Here is an 18,522-nt window from a genome sequence, read left to right as displayed (position 1 = left end):
GAGGATAGATCTGTGGACAGGACAGCCCTGTATTTGTTGACTGGGAGAAAAACACACTGAATTTGAGTGCAAAAAATAAATATAAAATTTATTAAAACACCCACAATAGTTTAAAGATATCCGGAATAATACATTTCACAGACCATTTGGCTGTGTAACATAATAAAATACAAATTAAAAAAAAGAAAGATTCATACTTGCCATTTTTTGCATCCTAGAAATAAATTTGCCAAGACATTGATGGGGGAAAAGGTATGAAAGAAAAAATACAAGGAAATTATACAAAATAAAATTATCAGCATAGACTTATTGTACTAAGGTTATCTACAGTTTAATACACAAGTCCTATTGCCTTGAGACATTGTAAATCTACCGTTGTCAACCAACCCCAAATAAAACTTCATTTCAAGTAGCCACAGTCAAATCAAGAAATAAATTTTCAGGTGTGGTCACAAGGTGGCCTCCGCTGGAGGTCTCGTTTACCAAATGTGAATTCAAGGAGACAAGAAATCCAGCCCCTTGAGTAGTCACAGCTTTTGGTTAACTAAACTGAATTAGTCTGCCAAATCCAAACTGGTCTTTTCCTCATTTCTTTAAATTAAAAAAGCATTTAAAAGACTGTGATATAACATTTGTTTAGAAGACAGATATGAACAAAAAATAAATGCCAAAAGCCACCTAAATAGATATTTCCATAGACTGATTAGCAGGGAGTAAATCTCCAAAAGCAGGTGCTAAAATGAAAAAAAGCAACCAAAAATCAGTCATAAAATAACAATAAATCCCTGATACTGGAGCAGAAGAAAACATAAGCCAGTTTGCTTTACTATGCTTGGGCAGGAAGAATAAATATTTTTTTAAAAACCCACCTGTTTTGACCATGTAATAATAATTTTTCTGCATACAAAAAAATCTCAATGCATTCATTGCTTTTAAAAGGGACAGCAATAAAATTAGTTTGGTGTTCAATGTAACAGCTACATTTTGCCATCTTGAAAACAATGTTCCAGATATTAAAAGTGTAAAATGGTACCTTTTACTGAAGGTTTAACCTAGTTGGGTATATCACAAACTAACCTTTGCACATTGGGTTAAATTTTGTCATCATCATTCAGCACTGATCTTGCTTTCATTTTACTAATCAGCCACACAAGAATCACCAGATATGGTAGCTTTGAAAAGTCCGATCCTTTTTGTTTATGCATAACAATAAAACCAGGATCCTGTTGAACCTGCCCCAAAAACTTTTATAAGAAAAATGTTTTTGCAGAAAAAGAGAGAAGAACTTGCTTAAACCTATCAATTAAAACACCTATTTTATTACTGATAATATTTTTCTTAAGATGTTATTTCTAAAACTATTTTCTCTTGTGGGTCACATTCTGCTATGAGCTACTTCCTGAAGGCCCTGCATACTGTCAAGAAGGTACCATCTCTTAAATGCTCTAGAATATTTATTCCTCAAGATGGTTCATTGAAGGTGAGAAATTGCCCAAGAATAGAATGCAAACGGCTGTACAGTTACTAAGATGTCAAGTACAGTGTTGAATTAATAAAATACATAACCTTATTTCTAATATTTGCAGCCATGCCATTATTTATAACTGAATCACAGGTTGCCACAATACTCTGTTTTCTGAGGTATTTTGAATGTATTGTGGTAACAGCAAGCTTATATGAGAAAATTCTGATTCTATACACTTTAAGCAAATACTGTGAACCAAAGTGAAAGAGAGACTGAAGAAATGGAAAATAAATAGCACCAAAATAGTATTTTGTAAAAGTTTTAAACACATCTACTTACAAATAGTAAATACACAAAGCCATAATAGCAGATTGAAACTGACTAATTAGACTAAAGATTAGCCAGCCTTGTATGATTAGATCCACATTCACACCACCTGCCCAAACCTAGCCTGTAACAGGCTGGACTCTTGACCGATAATGACTTCAATAAATATGCTCTCATTGAGGTGTAAATATGGTCCAATGAGGACTTTCCTTGGGTAAGGCAAACAGCACTGGAGTGACAGCTCTGTTTGCTGTTAACAATGAAAGCAAGCCAGCAAGCCAAGTAAGGTGGCAACTACACTGCTTTTACAAATAGCTGCTCTCTTGGAGTGACCTCAAAACTTCAATTAAGCACCCATAGTTTTGCATAATAGTTACCAATATACAGTAATATGGATTGTTGCACCATGCACACTTGCTAAATTGGCACAAGTGTTACTGTGAGTACAGTTTGCAGTACCTTATTGTCTTTATTTTAAAGAAATTGGTTTTTATTTACCCATTTGTATCAAACAACTTGTGGCTTGATCCCAAAAGCCCTTTCCAGAGATGTTAATTTTGTACAAATACAAATCTTACATTCTCAGAACCAGCCCTAGGAGTGCAGAACTTTAAATAAAATCAGATTATGCAGTTATTATTTTTTAGATCCAGAACAGAAGTTTTAGAAACTACAAATATTTAAAATACCGAACTTTTCTATTTTTACTTAATTGTAGAGTTCTCTGGTTAGATAATAGCACCTAAGCAAGATGGACTCTGTTCCCTCACCTTAAAAAGCAACTTGTTTTTAAAGAACTCATCAAGGTAGCACCTTTTTATTACAAGATTTTAGTTGATTAAAAATCTGCCTTTGAATGAGCCTACAAAGCACATTCTGGCGTTATGCACCATCAGCTGTATTACCTCAGAATATTTTTTGTTTCTTCCTTTTTTGCCTTTAGTTGAGTGGGAGCTTAGCCTAGGCAAGTGGGAGCCTTCCCAGTCTTCCCCACTCACTTGAAGGTAATGGAAACCCTGCACATGGGGGAGCGGGGGGGCACATGTTGGGCAAGGAAGGCATGCACTGTGATGTCTTCTTTTGAAGCTTCTTAGCTGCCTACTTGTCACAGAGCAGCAACAAGGAGACACACACCCATGAAAAGATTGTAACGAAGTTTTACAGACCAACAGTCAAGCTGAAAAACTGGTAAAGGAATTATGACAAATGCTCATCATCTACCACTTGACCCTTCCATGCTTTGTGCATAAACAATGACTGACAGGAACAACTCCTGATTTGACAAAAAGATATTCAAGTGCCCAAAGCAGAGACTATGTCCTATAGCCAAACAACCTCCTCCCAGAGAAGTCAGTGAGAACTAGCCAAGTCTTCATGTGCAACACAAGTCAGTGTTTCAAGAATTTTTCCAGGGATTGTGGATTTTTTTCATTTATAGCACCAGGGTTAAGCTCATCATTACACCTCCTCAAATACATTTCAGTATTATATTTATTTATTTTGCTGTTGATTTATGAATGTTCAGCTACACTTTAACGCGTCCATTCAAAAGACAGTGCTTGGAGCATTTGTTCATGCTTTTAGAGAAGACAATGCAATGACCAGGGTGCCTAAGCACCTTGACTTCCTACGTCTTAGGCTATTCAGTCACCAGTGCAAACTGGCAGTGCTCACCAAGCTTACTGAAAGAAATTAATAGCACTGTTAGCCCTACAGATCTCCTTGTGAGTTGAGTTCGACTTCCCAAGAAATTACTTTAAGATCTCAGGACTGGGGTGCGTGTGTGCGTGCATGTGTAAAAATATCTTTGAGCCTTAAGACGCCATTTACCCATACACTTCTAAGTACAAATAAAGCACGTCATACAATTTTCTGAATTGTACAAACCAGAAGAAAATGACAGAGCCAATGACAAGAATTTCTAACTTCTAAACACAAAGCTAAAGCAGAGAATCCCGTGCATAGATCTATCTTTCACATGTAATTCTGAAGCAAACTTTTTTTCACAACTGAGATACGAGGTAGGTTTTATATATAGCATGAAAACAACCTCAGACTGCAGCTGGCTTTTTGTATTAAAAACATAAATTTATCTGGGATCAGTCTTGTTTTTACTTAAAACATCTTTATGTTAAATTGGGCATGTGAAAAAGTATAATCAACCATGAAATCCATGGTAACTCTGTTTCCTGTGTTTTTTATTTGTATTTTGTATTGTCCATGTTTACTTTGTGATTTTGAACTGCAGTAAATAACAAATGTGCCAAATTTTGATGGCATTCACATTCTATAGATTTAACACTGACTTCTGACCAGATTTCTTCATATTTGTACCACAGTCATTCAGGCCTTTAAAAGGTATGCTATTTCAGTAAAAACTAGTGATTCCAGTTTAACTTGCTTTGGAGTTGCACAAGTTTGAAGGAAGAACATAATTTGGTCCTTTTTGAGTATTGGTGAAAATAAAACAAGTTGAGGAGCTGACCTTTGCATTTCTCCCTTTCTTTGTATAAACCGATCTGGACCAAATAGGGAACTACCAGCTCAACACCCTTTGACCCTCAGGTAGTTCCTGGTTTTTGAAGACTCGGAACACGGAACCCTCCTTTGGTGAAAGATCCAAAGGACAACATTTCCAGCTCAGAAAATTATACTCTCACGGCTGGACAGTTCCAAAGACAGAAGTTGAATAACATTATTTCAACAAGTCAGATATATTGGAGCCCCTTCTTTTCCATACCCTTTTACAAATCCTTGTTCTCTAAAATAATCTAAGTGAAGCTTTCAGGTCACCCCAGCAACATTTACCAAATAAGACACTAAACCAAGAAATTTACATACACTTAAACAAACCATACAAAATATTGGGGCGGAAGAGATTCTTTTCTAGTTAATAGGTCCACCTCATAACCATCAATGCCAGACAGGCATGAAGTTGGCCTAACAAGGCAGAGAAATGGTGTCTGGGGAGTGGTTGTCCGGAGGGGCTTCTAGATGGAACCATTACGGACTGCAACGACCAGTTTATTTCCCCTGCTTGAAAGCAACCTCTTCTCAATACTTCCCCTTCTGCCAAGCATCTTGATTTGAAACAAAGCGGCTCTAAAACTGTAGGTCTTGCACCTGGACTCTGAGGTGATACAATTCTGAACAAATGATCAACCAACATTTTTACTGTGGGTTTAATTGAGTCTCTGGTGCAGATGCCCTGAAACCTGGCTGATCGACACCAGTGGAAAATTAGTGGCTGGTGCCAGTATAATCCTATGACACTCAGAACATTTCCTATAAATCTGCCTTGGAATCATTCTTAACAGCTAGGATATGCTCATAGGTATGCATACAAAATCAATTATAATTCATTGATTCTTCTTGCAAAATGTAAGCAATTTTACAGAATATAGTAAACAAAAGAATTAAGGACGGAAAAGCTTGTTAAATATTTTGTTTCTATTTACATTTCTCCCGCAATAATCTGTTTTAAAACATACTGTTCTTCAAGTTATTGGGTATCTCTTTCTTTTAAATCTTGGTGAAAGTGCTTTTAAATTTTTTTTTTTTTTGCTATTTACAGTTTAAAATCAGAACCACATAAAACACACAGGATGCTCTACGGTGATTCCCCACCCCCCCCCGTTACTCCTGTTGCGAGGTGCAAGGACTGAGAAAGTTTCCTAGTAAACAAATGCTATGTACAGAGTTGAATCTGCAAGCCATCTTTCCTCAAAAGGCACCGGTTAAGTTCAGAAGGGGATCTTGAACAGGTTTGATTCTTCTGCCTTCTGCACCACTGAGAAACCACTCATGTTGGCTTATCAAAGCCAGTGGGGATCTACTCTGGTGAAGGAGTGAGATCTCCATTTTTCTACAGAAAGACCCGTAGTAAAAGGTGGCAAGGATTCCTAAATTTATCGCGAGAGTTGCCACCACCCAATCTGAAGATGGCACAAAAGAGGGTGTGGAAATGTTCCGAAGGTGCCACCTCCAGGATTGAGAGCCCCCATCTCCAATTTCCATGGAGTTCAGTGGGTATTTTCCACACAGACTTGGTGGGAGCATTTAAAACCCAAATAGCTCTAGCTCAGAACTTTTCTAGTAAAGGGTGAAATTCAAATGATTTGAAGAAAAACCTTACAAAGATCCACTCATTCGTGACAGGCAATTTAAAACATTTATACTTCTATCATTAAAACAAATGAAATGCCCAAAGCTATTTTTTATGTAGTTTAAGTAAAATGATGAGACCGGACTGAACTGAATTCCATTCTAATTTAGGAAGGCTGCTCTCCCACCATTGCTTTTGGCCAAGGGATGTCTAGCTCCAGAGATCTGTAGCCACCTATGTAGATCAGGCATCTTATTCAGAGAAAGAAGGCTAAGAGGAATAGATCAGTTTTAAACACTGGATTCAACATTTTCAAAGCACCAGCTATGCTATACTGAATTAGTTACCACATAAGTTTACATCTCCTTTCCTCTCAAAGGCGGCAAAGTAAAATAAACCTTACAATACGTTTGTGTATATTTTAGGACAAATTTTGTTTGGGGAACTATCTTAATTTGGTAAGCCTGCACCACTGGAAAATACAGTAAGAAGTCCCCCTTTTAATCCAACTGCACCAGACATGATAAAAAGAAAAAAAAAAGAGGTTATCTATTTGCCCACTGAAGGTATTGTAGAGTGGTTTCTTAAAGATACAGTAGTTTAAGCTGCCATTTATTATTAGCATTGCTTGTCACTATAAGCATAACTAGTTCCCCATCCCAGGAAATTAGCATAATTATATTGTACAGTACTGCAAACTTAAAAGTTAGGTTAAATAGCACTGCTAACAAAAGAAAAAAAGAAATGTCCTTACAATGGAGTTTCATTCATCTCACAGAATATCGAGCAAGAAATCAAGATGCCAACGATTATTTTACGTAAGTTGGCTTTCCCTGGATTTTTCTTGCCTTCCACTTCCATTTCCTTTCCCCCCTTTTCCAAGAGAACTTCATTTTAAAACCTTTTTCTCCCTCCAAATTAAACTGGACTCATTGAATAAATTATTTAAAATGGAGCAGCAAAATACTGCCTGCGGTGTAAATCACTATCTTTTTCTTTGACCTGATGATAGAGATAAAATGTGCCTTGAAATTTACAAAAGCAAAATGTATCTGCTGGTAGATCGCATAGTCCTGTTTTCCTTCCTTTCTTATGCTCAAGCTTTACTATTTATGGTACTGTTCGGGATCTGGTAGAAGACTAGTAAGGGTCCAGCTCATCCTACCGAGATCTGAAGCAGAGAAAGCAATGTCAAGTGAACCGTTTTAAACATTGTTCAGACAACCGAGCAGGAAACGGTTGCTTATCTGCAATGGCATAGGCCTTCCCTCCATATCTTCCCAGCCACCAGGACCTACTGAATCAGTAAGAAACCACATGCATCAACCACTGAACTCTATTCAGACAGTCCTTTGATTGAATTGGAAACTCGTGTTTCTGGGTGGTCTCCAAAGGAAGTTATTTACCAGCCCCAACAGGTGCAAATTTGTACCTGGTTTATGGTGGGGTGTTGTCTTTTATGAATCACATAATCTGCTTCAGAGTTGTAATAATTGCAGTTAAAAATCCAACATACATAAGTATTGGACATGGAATTAAAAAGCTGTCCTTTTTAAAAGGACACTACAAATTTCTTTTGTTGTTACTGTGATGTACAGGTTTAAAATGCAAAGATATAAATACTAGATTACTGAAAAAAGGTTGACAGCAATAAGTTTCTTTAACTCAACTCCCAAGTGACAGTAGAGAAACTTCACACCTGGCTTGATATTCTGTTTCTCTCCAAAGGAAAAAGCACCACAGACCAGCACCGCCTTTGAGTGCTGCCCACATTGAGGTAAAGTGGCCCCGGAGAGCTGTCCTCTTCTCATATCCAGCGGCTGTACGGCCCTGTTACCTTGGTGTAAGCGTAAGAGGACACTGTGACTGCTGAGTTGGTGGGAATGGCCAAGGCCTGCCTCTTTGGGACCAAGTCCTTCTTCTCCTGTTGGGGCTCGAGGGCCAAGTTGCCTCCCCACTTCCGCTTCTTGCCAAGGCTTTTGATGTCTTGCTGAAGGCCAAGCCTGGCTGCCTCCTCTTGCCTTGCCCTTGCCCTTTCTGCCAGCTGTTTCATTTTTGCTTCCCAAAGAGCAAGTCCGTGGTTGGGCTGGTTCAAGTTCTTGTGCTGGTAGAATACCAGAGAGATGCGTGTGGGGTGACATCGGTTTGGTTTCTTCAACGGGGTGGTGGCATGCAGCTCTCGCCTTGCACACTCAATGAGGATGGAGCCATGGGCTGGAGCTACTGCCACCCCTCCAATGTTTTCATCCAAAAAGTTGTGTTCGCTGTCTGACCAGACCTCTTCCTCTTCCTCCTCCTCTTCCTCCTTGATGTTCTTCTCGGGTGTTTCTTCCATGCTGTCATCCAAACTAAAGGAATCCCAGGGTCTTTCAGCCCCCAGCAATGACGCACTTCCTTCTTCTCTCAAGGAAGCAAATGGGGGCTTCTCCCCGCAAACACTTGAGGTCGTAGAGGGCAACGACGCAAAGGAAGTCCATGATCTGCTCTGTAAACCTGTGTTTGGTGTTGGAGTTCTCCTCTCCTCTCCTTTACCAGAATGCCAAAGTTCCTCTTGAAGCCTGGAGCTCCCTTTGATGGAATTGTAGTTCAATTGCCTGAGACCCCAGGCTTTCTCCTGAAGGTCTGAGTTGGCAGAAAACAGCGACGGGCTTTCATCAACTTTGCAAGGGCTCCATGGTTTCCCTAGTATATCAGGGCTAGGTGACAGATTCTGCCCCTCCCCAGGAAACAAATTCCACTGCTTCTCCATAAGGCAGGATTGTGATAACCTGCTAACATTTGAATGGGAACCAAACAAATTGGATTTATTCTGGGTTCTTGCATTAAGCATGCTGACACTGTCATTCGGTGTAAACATGTTCCACGAGGTTTCAGCATTACTATTTCTCTCAGGTTGGGACTGATTTCTGTTGACTTTATAAGGGCTCCATTGTTGCTCTGGACCACCATTCTGAGATAACCTGAATAAATCAGATGGGCTCAAGTTTGAATTCAGACCATTGAGAGCAGGTGATTGAGAAAGGGACTCTGGGTGAGCCAAGGAATCAATTGGTTCTTGCTTGATTGTTCGGTTGCTGAAATAGTTTGTGTTTTGTGCAAAGGACAAGGCTTCTGCAGGGACTGAGTGACAGCTCTGGGGCACAGCTGGGTTCTTGCTTGTATGTCTGCTGGCTTTCTCATAGGTGCGCTGATGGTGATTTTTGCTCCGTACGGTGGAGGGTATGTCATCCAGTAGTTCAGTATTTCTGTAAGCATGGCTCAAATTATCTTGTAAGTTTTGGACGTCAGGCTTCGTCTCATAGGGGCTGCTTATCCAGGGTGCATTCTTGTTCTCACCGTAATTCAAAAACTGGGAGTGGAACATATGGTTGCTGGAAAATCCATAATACCCGAAAGATGGAAGAGAGAACTTTGAATGCAACCCATTCATGGAAGGCAGGTTAGGTTGTGCATAGTATGAATGATAAGAGTAAACACTGTTCATGCTGTATGGGTCAGAGGGTCTGCAATTGCCAAGTACTGAGTAGCTCTCCACCACCGCATTCCCATTGTACTTCAAGGCATTATAATGACTCTGAGGTTCCACCTTGATGGAAGGTTTGATGGATGGCTGGGAGAATCCACTTTTCAAAGCTGTATCTGCAGATGCACAAAAAGAACCAATGTGAATTTGCAGGTTCACTTTGGCTTCCTTAGCACAAGCACTGAAGATCTGGGCCATGGACTTGGCTGAGGAATTCTGGGAGCATCTTTTAAATTATTAAAAACTGTGATAGACTGTAGTTCAAATCGGCAATCAAGCTTACCCATAAAGCTAAGAAGCTCTCTTTCAACCTCACCTATTTCACAGAATTGATGTGACCAGCCAATGGAGGAGGAAACTAGGCAACCACTTACAGTTTTTCTCGCCTGCTATGCTCCTGGTGATTAATAACCTGATATGTACTTACAGGAATTCGAACAAAACAAAAGCGAATAAGGTTAGTAATGGAACCCAATTACTTTGTTTGCCGTCACCTAATACCACCTGCAAAAGCTGAGGCAGAATGGAAATGTATAGGACCGTCTAGATTGCAACTCCTTAGGAACCCTGTTGTAGAACAGGTCCTCACATTATACAGGTGATTGTTCTAACAAAAACCATCCTGAAAGGCATTCTGGAATCCCTGGTGACAGGCCATGTTTCTACACAGGCACCCCGAGATGCCCTAATGGATTAGAAGATTGTAGACAGCAAAAGGGGGGAAGGCCACCTCCAGCCTCTTTTAAGTCAACGGAATCGGGAAGGGAGGCTGTCGTGGCTCTCTTGAATTGGTCCCCCTTCATGCAGGAGGAGCAGAAAGAGACTGCCAAATTTGAGGCCCCTTCTCAGCTGTGTCCTTCCATCTGACCACCCTACATTCTTCAGAAGCAGGAACGCAGCCACTAGGAAACTAAAAGATAATCAATGGCTAGGAAGGCGGCCACGAGAATGACAGGGAGCAGACTACCATTCCTTATTAAGCCAATCACCCAAACAAACCTGAGCGCCCCCAACCGCACTTGTATGGAAAGGGAGAGCTGCCGGTACGGAAGCCCTGGTGTGAGTCATTCAAGTGTGGGGACGACCCCAGACATGTCTTCCCTGGGAGGGCTCTGTTGCTAGGAATCCACTTGACTACTACCTCCACCGGACCTGTGACCGGGCTTCCTTCTTGGCTTGCTGAACCTTTCTGCAGCTACCAAGGCTGGCCGTTACAAAACCTCTGTTGCCCTTACCTGTATTCTGTTGGAGAGTCGGGAGCTCAAGGACGTCCTGCTTGATTTTTTCAGGTGTAATCAGTTTCTCTTTCTGCATTTTCTTTTTTTCAGCAGCCGCTTTCCGGGCTTCCAGCTGCCTCTGCCTGCAAGACTTTGCTGGTTCAGGAAGCTTTCTCACCTCTCTGGGGAAGGAGGTGAGGACCTGGATGGCCCCACTGCCCATTTTTGCAGCTTGATTCTCCTCGCTGCCAAACTCATCTGTAGTGGACATTTTGTACAAGGGAAGAACGTGCAGTTGCTCATCTTCAGGGATTTTCCCAGGAGTGCGATTGTCTTCTTTTGTCAAGGTGCACACCTGGAAAGGCAAGCAAAACAGTCACCCATGCATGAAATTCCAACATACAAAAATACCGCAACCTCTTTCCCAAGCCTCAGCTCTTGCTTGTCCATGTTCAGCCAGCACTGCAGCAACCCCTTGGGCTGGAGGAGCAAGGAAGGCGCAGCTGTGACCTGTGAAGAGCATCCAGCTGGAGAGGGCGGATCTGAAAAGGTCCTCTGCATAATCCAAAAACGCCTGACAGCCACACCCTGGGCTCTGGCCAAACATGCAGAAAGTTGCAGGAGTTGCTTCTCGTGTGCACACCCCCAAGTCCCATTAATGCACATCAGCCAGGTCCTGCTAGCAGAAATCAAAACTCCTGGAGGTGCCCATGCTTACAAACACATTTTCTACAAAAGAACCGCAAGGAAGAAAAAAAGAAAATGGGTTCTCTTGCTCCAGCGACCTGGGCTTCCTCTACTTGGCACTGCTGGAATCCTACCACTACTGCAAATGGAAAAATCAACATTTGGGCCTTGTTTTGGGGAGAAGATTTCTTTCTCATTTGTCTACCTTTCTACTGACTCAAATCAAGAGCATGCTCTTGTGGGAAAAGGAAAAGAAACGAACTGCATAAAGATTGCTGAGAGGGAGGAAAAAACGACCAAGTGTGGGGAGTCATAGTGTGGCAGCAGAAATCCACCTATTGCCTACAAAAAGCCTGCCTTTTTTATATCCTGGCCAAAGGGACAAGCAACAATTCTGCTGAGAATGAAAATGTGGCTGACCAAAAAATAGCTTCTTTTTTCTTCAAACCAGAGATTTCTAATATAAATTGATGGTGTGTAACAAAACTGGCACGATGGGAGAAATTGATGAGTAGAATATTATTGCAGTCACTGAAGTTGAAGGGAAGGAATATTTTTTCTGATGATTCAATATGAATTCCTCCTTGCAGATGCTTTTAAAACTTTTACAACTGCAGATCTCATTGAAATAATTTTACTTCCAGTTAGAGACCAATGGAAATGCCTGGTAGGAAAAACCACTTGTTCAGAACTGAGAAAACCTGGCTTGGTGACACTACTAAGGAGGATACATTCAATGGTCTCCCTCTGAATATAAGCAAGCTGTTTGATACAGCAGCAAAAAAAAGAAAAAAAAGAAAAATCTATCAAACCTGTGGGTTGCACTGACAGAAGCATTTAATCCAAATCACAAGAAGTACAATCATGGTTCCACTCTACTCTGTTCCGATTAGATCACACTTGGGAATTCTGAGCACCATACTTTAAATTGGTCATGGTGGAAGTACAACCGACAGCGAACCGGATTGGCAGCTAACCTGGAAAACAAAATATTTTAGTTCTTCCTTTGAGAAAGAACTAAAAGATTTTGGCAAGTCCAGCTCATCCATGGGAAGATGGAAATATGTGATAGAGAGCCATTCATATCTGAAGGGCTTCTCTAATTCATTAACGTTTCTAGGACGTTTGCAATCATGCTGTCAGTTGTTCTACTCCAATCTTTTTGGGTAGATTAATGGCTTGTATCATATCAACTTGCACATTATGAACTTTGAGAATTATAATCTTGTTAGTCCCTCGTAGCAAAAGCAACTGAAAATGTAGTGTCACCTAATGTCTATGGCCTCAGTGCCCTCAGCTGCATTTCAGCTCTCACGTTTCCAAATCAGCATTTTCAAAGTTCAGAGTTCTGGGAGATGCCACATGCCTCTTCTATTTTGACGCATGTCAAAGTGACCATTGGCCATATTTAGAATTGCCCCAGTTCAGCTTCCCACCGGAGACCACAGGATGATAGTGACTGATTTCGGTTCAGTTGCAAAGCTCCCTATCTTTCACCCTCAGAGGGATGTCTTCAGTCTAATACAACCAACCTTAATTGACATTAATCCAAGCTGTGTCTGCACTCTCAACATACCTGGTTTAATGGCATTTCCCAAAAGTTTCTTAGAATTTTTCTTCTACTGTCTACCACACAGAACATCAATTGAGCCTAGTTGGATAAGGCCACCCTTCAATTTTGTATAAACGAATTCTGACTAGGTGGACTAAAGTGGTTTTTCAAATGCAAAGGGTGCAATTTATATTTTTTACTAGAAAATAGCAGTGAAGAGTAATTATGGCAGAAGTATCCATAGACTAGAATCCATGTTATCAAATATTTCAAAGGCTTGAATTGGAAGGAGAAGGAGTTTGTGAAAGCTTTATTTTTCAATCTTTAAGTCTCATTGCCTTTCCTGAGACAGTCTAACAGGCTTTTGGCCCTTCTGGAATACTTCGCAGGCAGAACTGAAGACCCAAGGAAAGCACCCCTTACCACCGTGCACCCATTGTAAAGGTTGTGCTGGTCCTTGTGTGCATGAGCACAGAAATCCATGCATGCTGTCACTCCAGAGAAAGGCCGCCCCTCTTTCAGCCCAAGTCGGCAATCTATTGCTACATCCTCATTAGCAACCTAATCAAAAAGAAAGAAAAGCAATTTGTGTTATTGCATCATGTTTCACATTATGGCCTTAATGTGAAAAAAGATAAAGCAACTGTGTCTGACTATCTGTCCCCCTCAGCCAGTTCTCCCCACTCCTGTCACAATTGTAGTTTTAGGTCAAATTTCACGTCATCTGGAAGGCCTATGATCTGGTCCATCAATAACTCCAATATTTTATTTTATAATGGCCCTAACTATTGTTATGCGAGCAAATGAGAAACCTTGGCTGTCTCAGGATGTCCATGCAATGTTGAAGGTGAGAAACACTTTCAAATCAGGAGATGTGGTAGCACTTAGAATAGCAAGAGCTGATTTGAGATCTGTTATGAAAACAGCAAAGTGGGCCTGTAGTCAGAAAGTACACCATTTCTTTCAAGATCCTATGGACCCGAGACATATGTGGCAAGGCGTTCAGGTTATTACTGACTATAAGCCAGCTTCCCTGACATGTAAGGATGACACAGATTTTCTAAACAAGCTAAATGTTTTTTGGATAGTTTGAGGCCACAAACAACGTTCCAGCAAGGAAGGCTGTTCCTTTTCCTGATGAACAGGTGCTCAGGTTTGATACAACTGCTGCTTGGAAGGTCCTGCAGAAAGACAATACGCAAAAAGCTGCGGGTCCTGATAATATCCCTGGGTGAGTTCTTAAGCAGTTCTGTGAGTTGGAAGAAAAGTTTCCAACACCTTTTCCTTGAGTATGGGTTCCCCTCAAGGCTTGAGTCCGCTATTGTCCACCTTGATGACCCAAGACTGCTGTGCCAAATCTACTACGAATCATATTGTGAATTGTATGGACGACAAGGCAGCGGTGGGGCTTATCCGAGGCAACAATGAAGATGCTTATAGGGAAGAGGTGCAATAAAAATAACCTGGTTCTAAATGTTAATAAAACAAAGGAGATCATTGTAGATTTTAGAAGCAGCCGCACAGTCATACTCCGCTCAGTATTCAGTGTCTGCATTTCCTGAGTTGGATGAGGAGAGCACATCTTCCTCCTTCATCATGGCCACTTTTTACAGAGGCACGATTGAGAGCGTTTTAACAGAATGCATCCCTGTTTGGTTTGGTGGCAGCAGAGCCTCAGATAAAAAGTCCCTACAGAAAGTGGTGAGGACAGCAGAGAAGATTATAGGAGGCTCGCTTCCGGTTGTTCAGGATGCTGCTTATAAGCACTTTATGCTTAGCGCTTAAAGCATTGTTAGAGACTCCAAACACCCACTTCACAGTCTGTTTCTGTTGCTCCCCTCTGGGAGGAGGTTTCAAAGTATTTCTAGCAGGACTACCAGATTCTGTAACAGTTTTATTCCCTAGGTCATCCGCCTGGTAAACTCACAAGATCGGTTTTTCTCGCCATGTACATGTATACATCTGAACTAGACTGTGTTGTTTCTTTGTGTCATATATGTGGTTATATGCATAATTTTGTATTTATTTATTTATTCTGTCATGTTTATGAAGTGTATATTGGAGGTGGTGATCCTTTGATAATGTAGACAATGAAATTTCATTTTAATGTATGCCAATTAGTACATTCAAAGTGACAATAAAGTTATTCTGGACTTTCCTCCTATCATCATCAAGGGAGATGGGGAATTCAGGAGGAAGGGCAACTCAGAGACTCACACCTATCACAATGGCAGGATTCACCAGTCACAAGCACAAACTGCATCATGGCTAAGTACAATGTACAAACCCAACCCATATAGGCAAGTGGATCAGGAACGACCTTGCTTTTATTCTCTTTCCAAGCAAGTGAGACTCACTGATACCTGTATACTTTCTGAACAGGCGAACCCATGCAGGAGGCACTCATACTGACTTGCAAGAAAGGTCTATTCCAGCTTGTTGCAAATCAGCTTTCTTACAAGACAACAAACTGGTAAACAGAAAACTGCATCTCCCAAAGGCCAAAGAGAGCAGTTTTGCCTCACTGTAGCAAAAGGAAATAGCAACTTCCATACGAAAAAGCAAACTCTGTGATGGAGCTCTTCCTGCGAGATTTGGGGACTGCAACCCTTTTCCTAGGAGTCACGTGACTTTATTTGTACAGCCTTTCAGAATTTCAGTTACTGCATTCCATGGTTTGCCTGTTACAGATCTTTTGTAGGTGCAGTAGATGTTTATCAAAACCCCAATCAATCAAGGAAAAGTCAGCTAGGCACCTGGTTTTGATAGGCCTGGGGTGCCAGTCTTTTATAAAGTGGCGCAACCTCCGTAGCTAAGTCCTGGAAGCTTTTTCTGAGCACTTCTTCCTGGAAGGAGAAAAGATCAAGTTTAGCTCCTTAGTCTCTCTAGTGAGCCTGATGCCGTCAGTAGCAACTCCTAGAAATACTTCCTCTCTCTACCCCAAGTTCCTTTGGAAATAAGTCTGCTAACTAAACTCGAACAGTTTTTCTGCAAAACAACGGCCTTTCCTCAGAGCAACCCCCTTCCTTTCTTCAGGCAGAGCAAACGAACATGAATACAATCACATCTTCCCAAACCATGGTTTGAGGCACATGTGGCACAGCTATGAGCTAGGCATGTAACTGTTTCTACATCCAGCAGAATTTGGAAATCAAAAGAACTGAATGAGATTAAGAGGAGAATTACATAGGTTCTCTACCTTGAGTCATTTGTAAAAAATAATGAAATACAAAATCTTTTTTAAAAGGCAGGCAGTCAATCCTTCATTATTTCCTATTACATAAAACGCCCCAACTTCTTTCCAGAGGTACTTTCGTTGGTAGGAAAATGTGGTTTTCAAAGCAGTTCGCTCTAGAAGAAACCTCTGCCCAAACATCGCCACAGGATGGATCAACTGAGAATACAGTCTTTTAAAAAATCCATTCTGCAGCCTTAAGTCGCATTAGATAATGTGGTTTCTTTTTGTCTGAAAATGTAGGTTTCTTCCATGACTAGGACTGAAACCTTGTATGGTAATTGATTCTCGGGAAGGCAAGAAACGAGTCTATGGTATTTCAGGCTGTCTACCTGGAGGGAAAGCCCCTCCTCAAAACCACTGCCCTTCACTCTCCCATCTGTTAAACTGGGAGACTCCAACAATAAACCCCTCTAGAACAAGAATGTCCAGGACACTAACCTCCTTGGGATTGTCTCCCTGTAATCTGAATTTCCTGGGTGTTTTGCTTCGTGCATATTTGCACCCATTGAAATACATGCTCCAAGAACAGCCAAAGGAGAAGGAAGCACCACAGGTGTTGGGATCCTTGCCTTGACATGCACAGGTCCGGCTGCAATGAATCCAAAGGGAGCGGGGATCACAGGTTATCAAGTCTGTAGAAAGGTTGCCCATCCCAGACAGAGAACCAAGAGTACAGCAGCAGCAGCAGCAGCAGCAGCAGTTTCCTAAGCAAATGGCAGCCAGCTACGTCGCAATTGACACCATATAGGTAGTGCTGATACTCAACTTTTGGATACTAATGATCATGATGTCCTTATGGACTGGCTTCAGGGTCAGGAATGAGTGACACGGGGTCACACTAGTTTTCTTCCTCCAGAGACGGTGGCTGTTGATGTGAGGGAGAAGTCCTGCCACAGCCATTGAAAATGCTCAGTGGTGGACCTGGACCTTTTTTTTTTGTTTGAAATGTTTCACTGCTTATCCAAACAGCTTCTTCAGTTTGAGCAAGTTAGTTAGGGAGACCCCATCTATGTCCCGTCCCAATTAGCGTAGTTAAGTGAGGACTACCCTTTATGTTATTCTGAATAGGGTTGCACTGCCCCAACGGAAACCTTGCACTTTGTGAGTGAAAAGAATAGCTGGCAACTTTGACCAGGAGAGGCTTTGCACAGCTTTGCTTCATGCACCAACTTGCATCCATTCAGAGATTGGGTGTCTCTGCTTGTAGTCATGCATGTCTTAATTACACTTAAGAGTCCAAATGGACTATTTGCAATGCACTTCTATATGGGCTGCCCTTGAAGACCATCCAGAAGCTGCAGATAGTAGAAAAGGCAGCGGTGCAAGTTGTGAGCCCCTTTCAGTCTGTGCAGACCACACCTCTGCTCTCAAGCTGCCCTGGTTGCCAGTGTGTGCTTCCGGATTCAATTCAAAGTGTTGGTACCTAGAGTTTATAGTTACCCATAGAGCTCTCCCTGGCATGGGATCAAGTTATTTATGGAAACACCTCATATCCAGGAGGGGAGAAGCACGTTATGGGTCCTGTCTATTAAAGAGAGCCACCTGGTAAGACACAGGAAGAAATCAGAAATTGGTCTTTTACAGGACACAAAGATGTGGCTCAGGGTGTCTGTTGTGAATTTCTTTGATTAAATATTTTATCTTTCTGTTAATGATTGGGGAGGGAAGGAGTTTATATCTGCTGATTGTCTATTTATTCTGAATATTTTTATTCTTTTGCTGGATGAATTGCTGATAGCTATCCAGACTCACTTCTTTGAGATGCACCCCAGTATATTTATTTATGACATTTATATGGCTGTTTATCCGTCAAGAACTTACTCTACATGGCATACTGTAATAAAGAGTATAACAACAAATTTAGTCCTCTTTAAAAGATAAAGGAACAACTCCCTCATTCAAGGAATAGCTCATCACTGCTGGAATCCACTCACATTATGTATCTTGGATTGCTTTAATAAGCTAGGAGAGGAATGGGTGTAAAGAGCAGGTGGCTGAGCTCGGAGTCCTAAAAAACCCGTGTCCACTTTCTCAGGCCTTGAAACGGATTCCAGATAGCAGAGAAGACTCCTCCCCAGGCATCTCCTACAACAAAGCTCAAGTCCAAATCCAAATGATTTGGAGCAACTTTGTCCAATAAATGTTGAACAAATTGTTCCACATGTTCCTGCACGCTCTCTGAGCCCTTCTACTCAAGAGGGCACATATCACCCAAAATTGGGGCAGCAATATGTAGATCCAATAAGGGGTTTGGGAAATTTGCCCTCATTATCACAAGGTAGGCCTCGATAGTGGCTCTAACCCAAGTTCGTTTTTCAGGGAGCACTAGCGATGCTCCAAACATTTCTTTCTGTTTATTCCATAAACTGAATAAAGTGATGGAAATTTATTCGTGAGGTTATATTCAT

At 41.3% G+C, this 18,522-nt stretch overlaps 1 protein-coding gene across 3 annotated transcripts in view; it reads right to left on the bottom strand.

Annotated features, from left to right (window-relative positions):
* Positions 1–67: 67 nt before the first annotated feature.
* Positions 68–18,522, bottom strand: part of TET3 (tet methylcytosine dioxygenase 3) — a 61,324-nt gene continuing 42,869 nt past the window's right edge. For all 3 annotated transcript variants that reach the window (XM_087938763.1, XM_087938764.1, XM_026715103.2), the window contains exons 6-10: positions 16,553–16,703; positions 15,633–15,722; positions 13,300–13,437; positions 10,656–10,992; positions 68–9,536 (exon numbers count right to left, since the gene is read on the bottom strand). In XM_087938763.1, coding sequence (XP_087794889.1) covers positions 7,705–9,536; positions 10,656–10,992; positions 13,300–13,437; positions 15,633–15,722; positions 16,553–16,703 — 2,548 coding nt within the window. In that variant the 3' untranslated portion in view covers positions 68–7,704. The remainder of the gene's footprint in view (positions 9,537–10,655; positions 10,993–13,299; positions 13,438–15,632; positions 15,723–16,552; positions 16,704–18,522) is intronic.

This window comes from Pseudonaja textilis, chromosome 9, assembly GCF_049901715.1.
Source record: "Pseudonaja textilis isolate UNSWEBS1 chromosome 9, rPseTex1.2, whole genome shotgun sequence".
In the NCBI taxonomy this organism is placed as follows: Eukaryota; Metazoa; Chordata; class Lepidosauria; order Squamata; family Elapidae; genus Pseudonaja; species Pseudonaja textilis.
The sequence above is the reverse complement of the archived record's forward strand: the minus strand, read 5'-3'. Positions and strand labels throughout refer to the sequence as shown.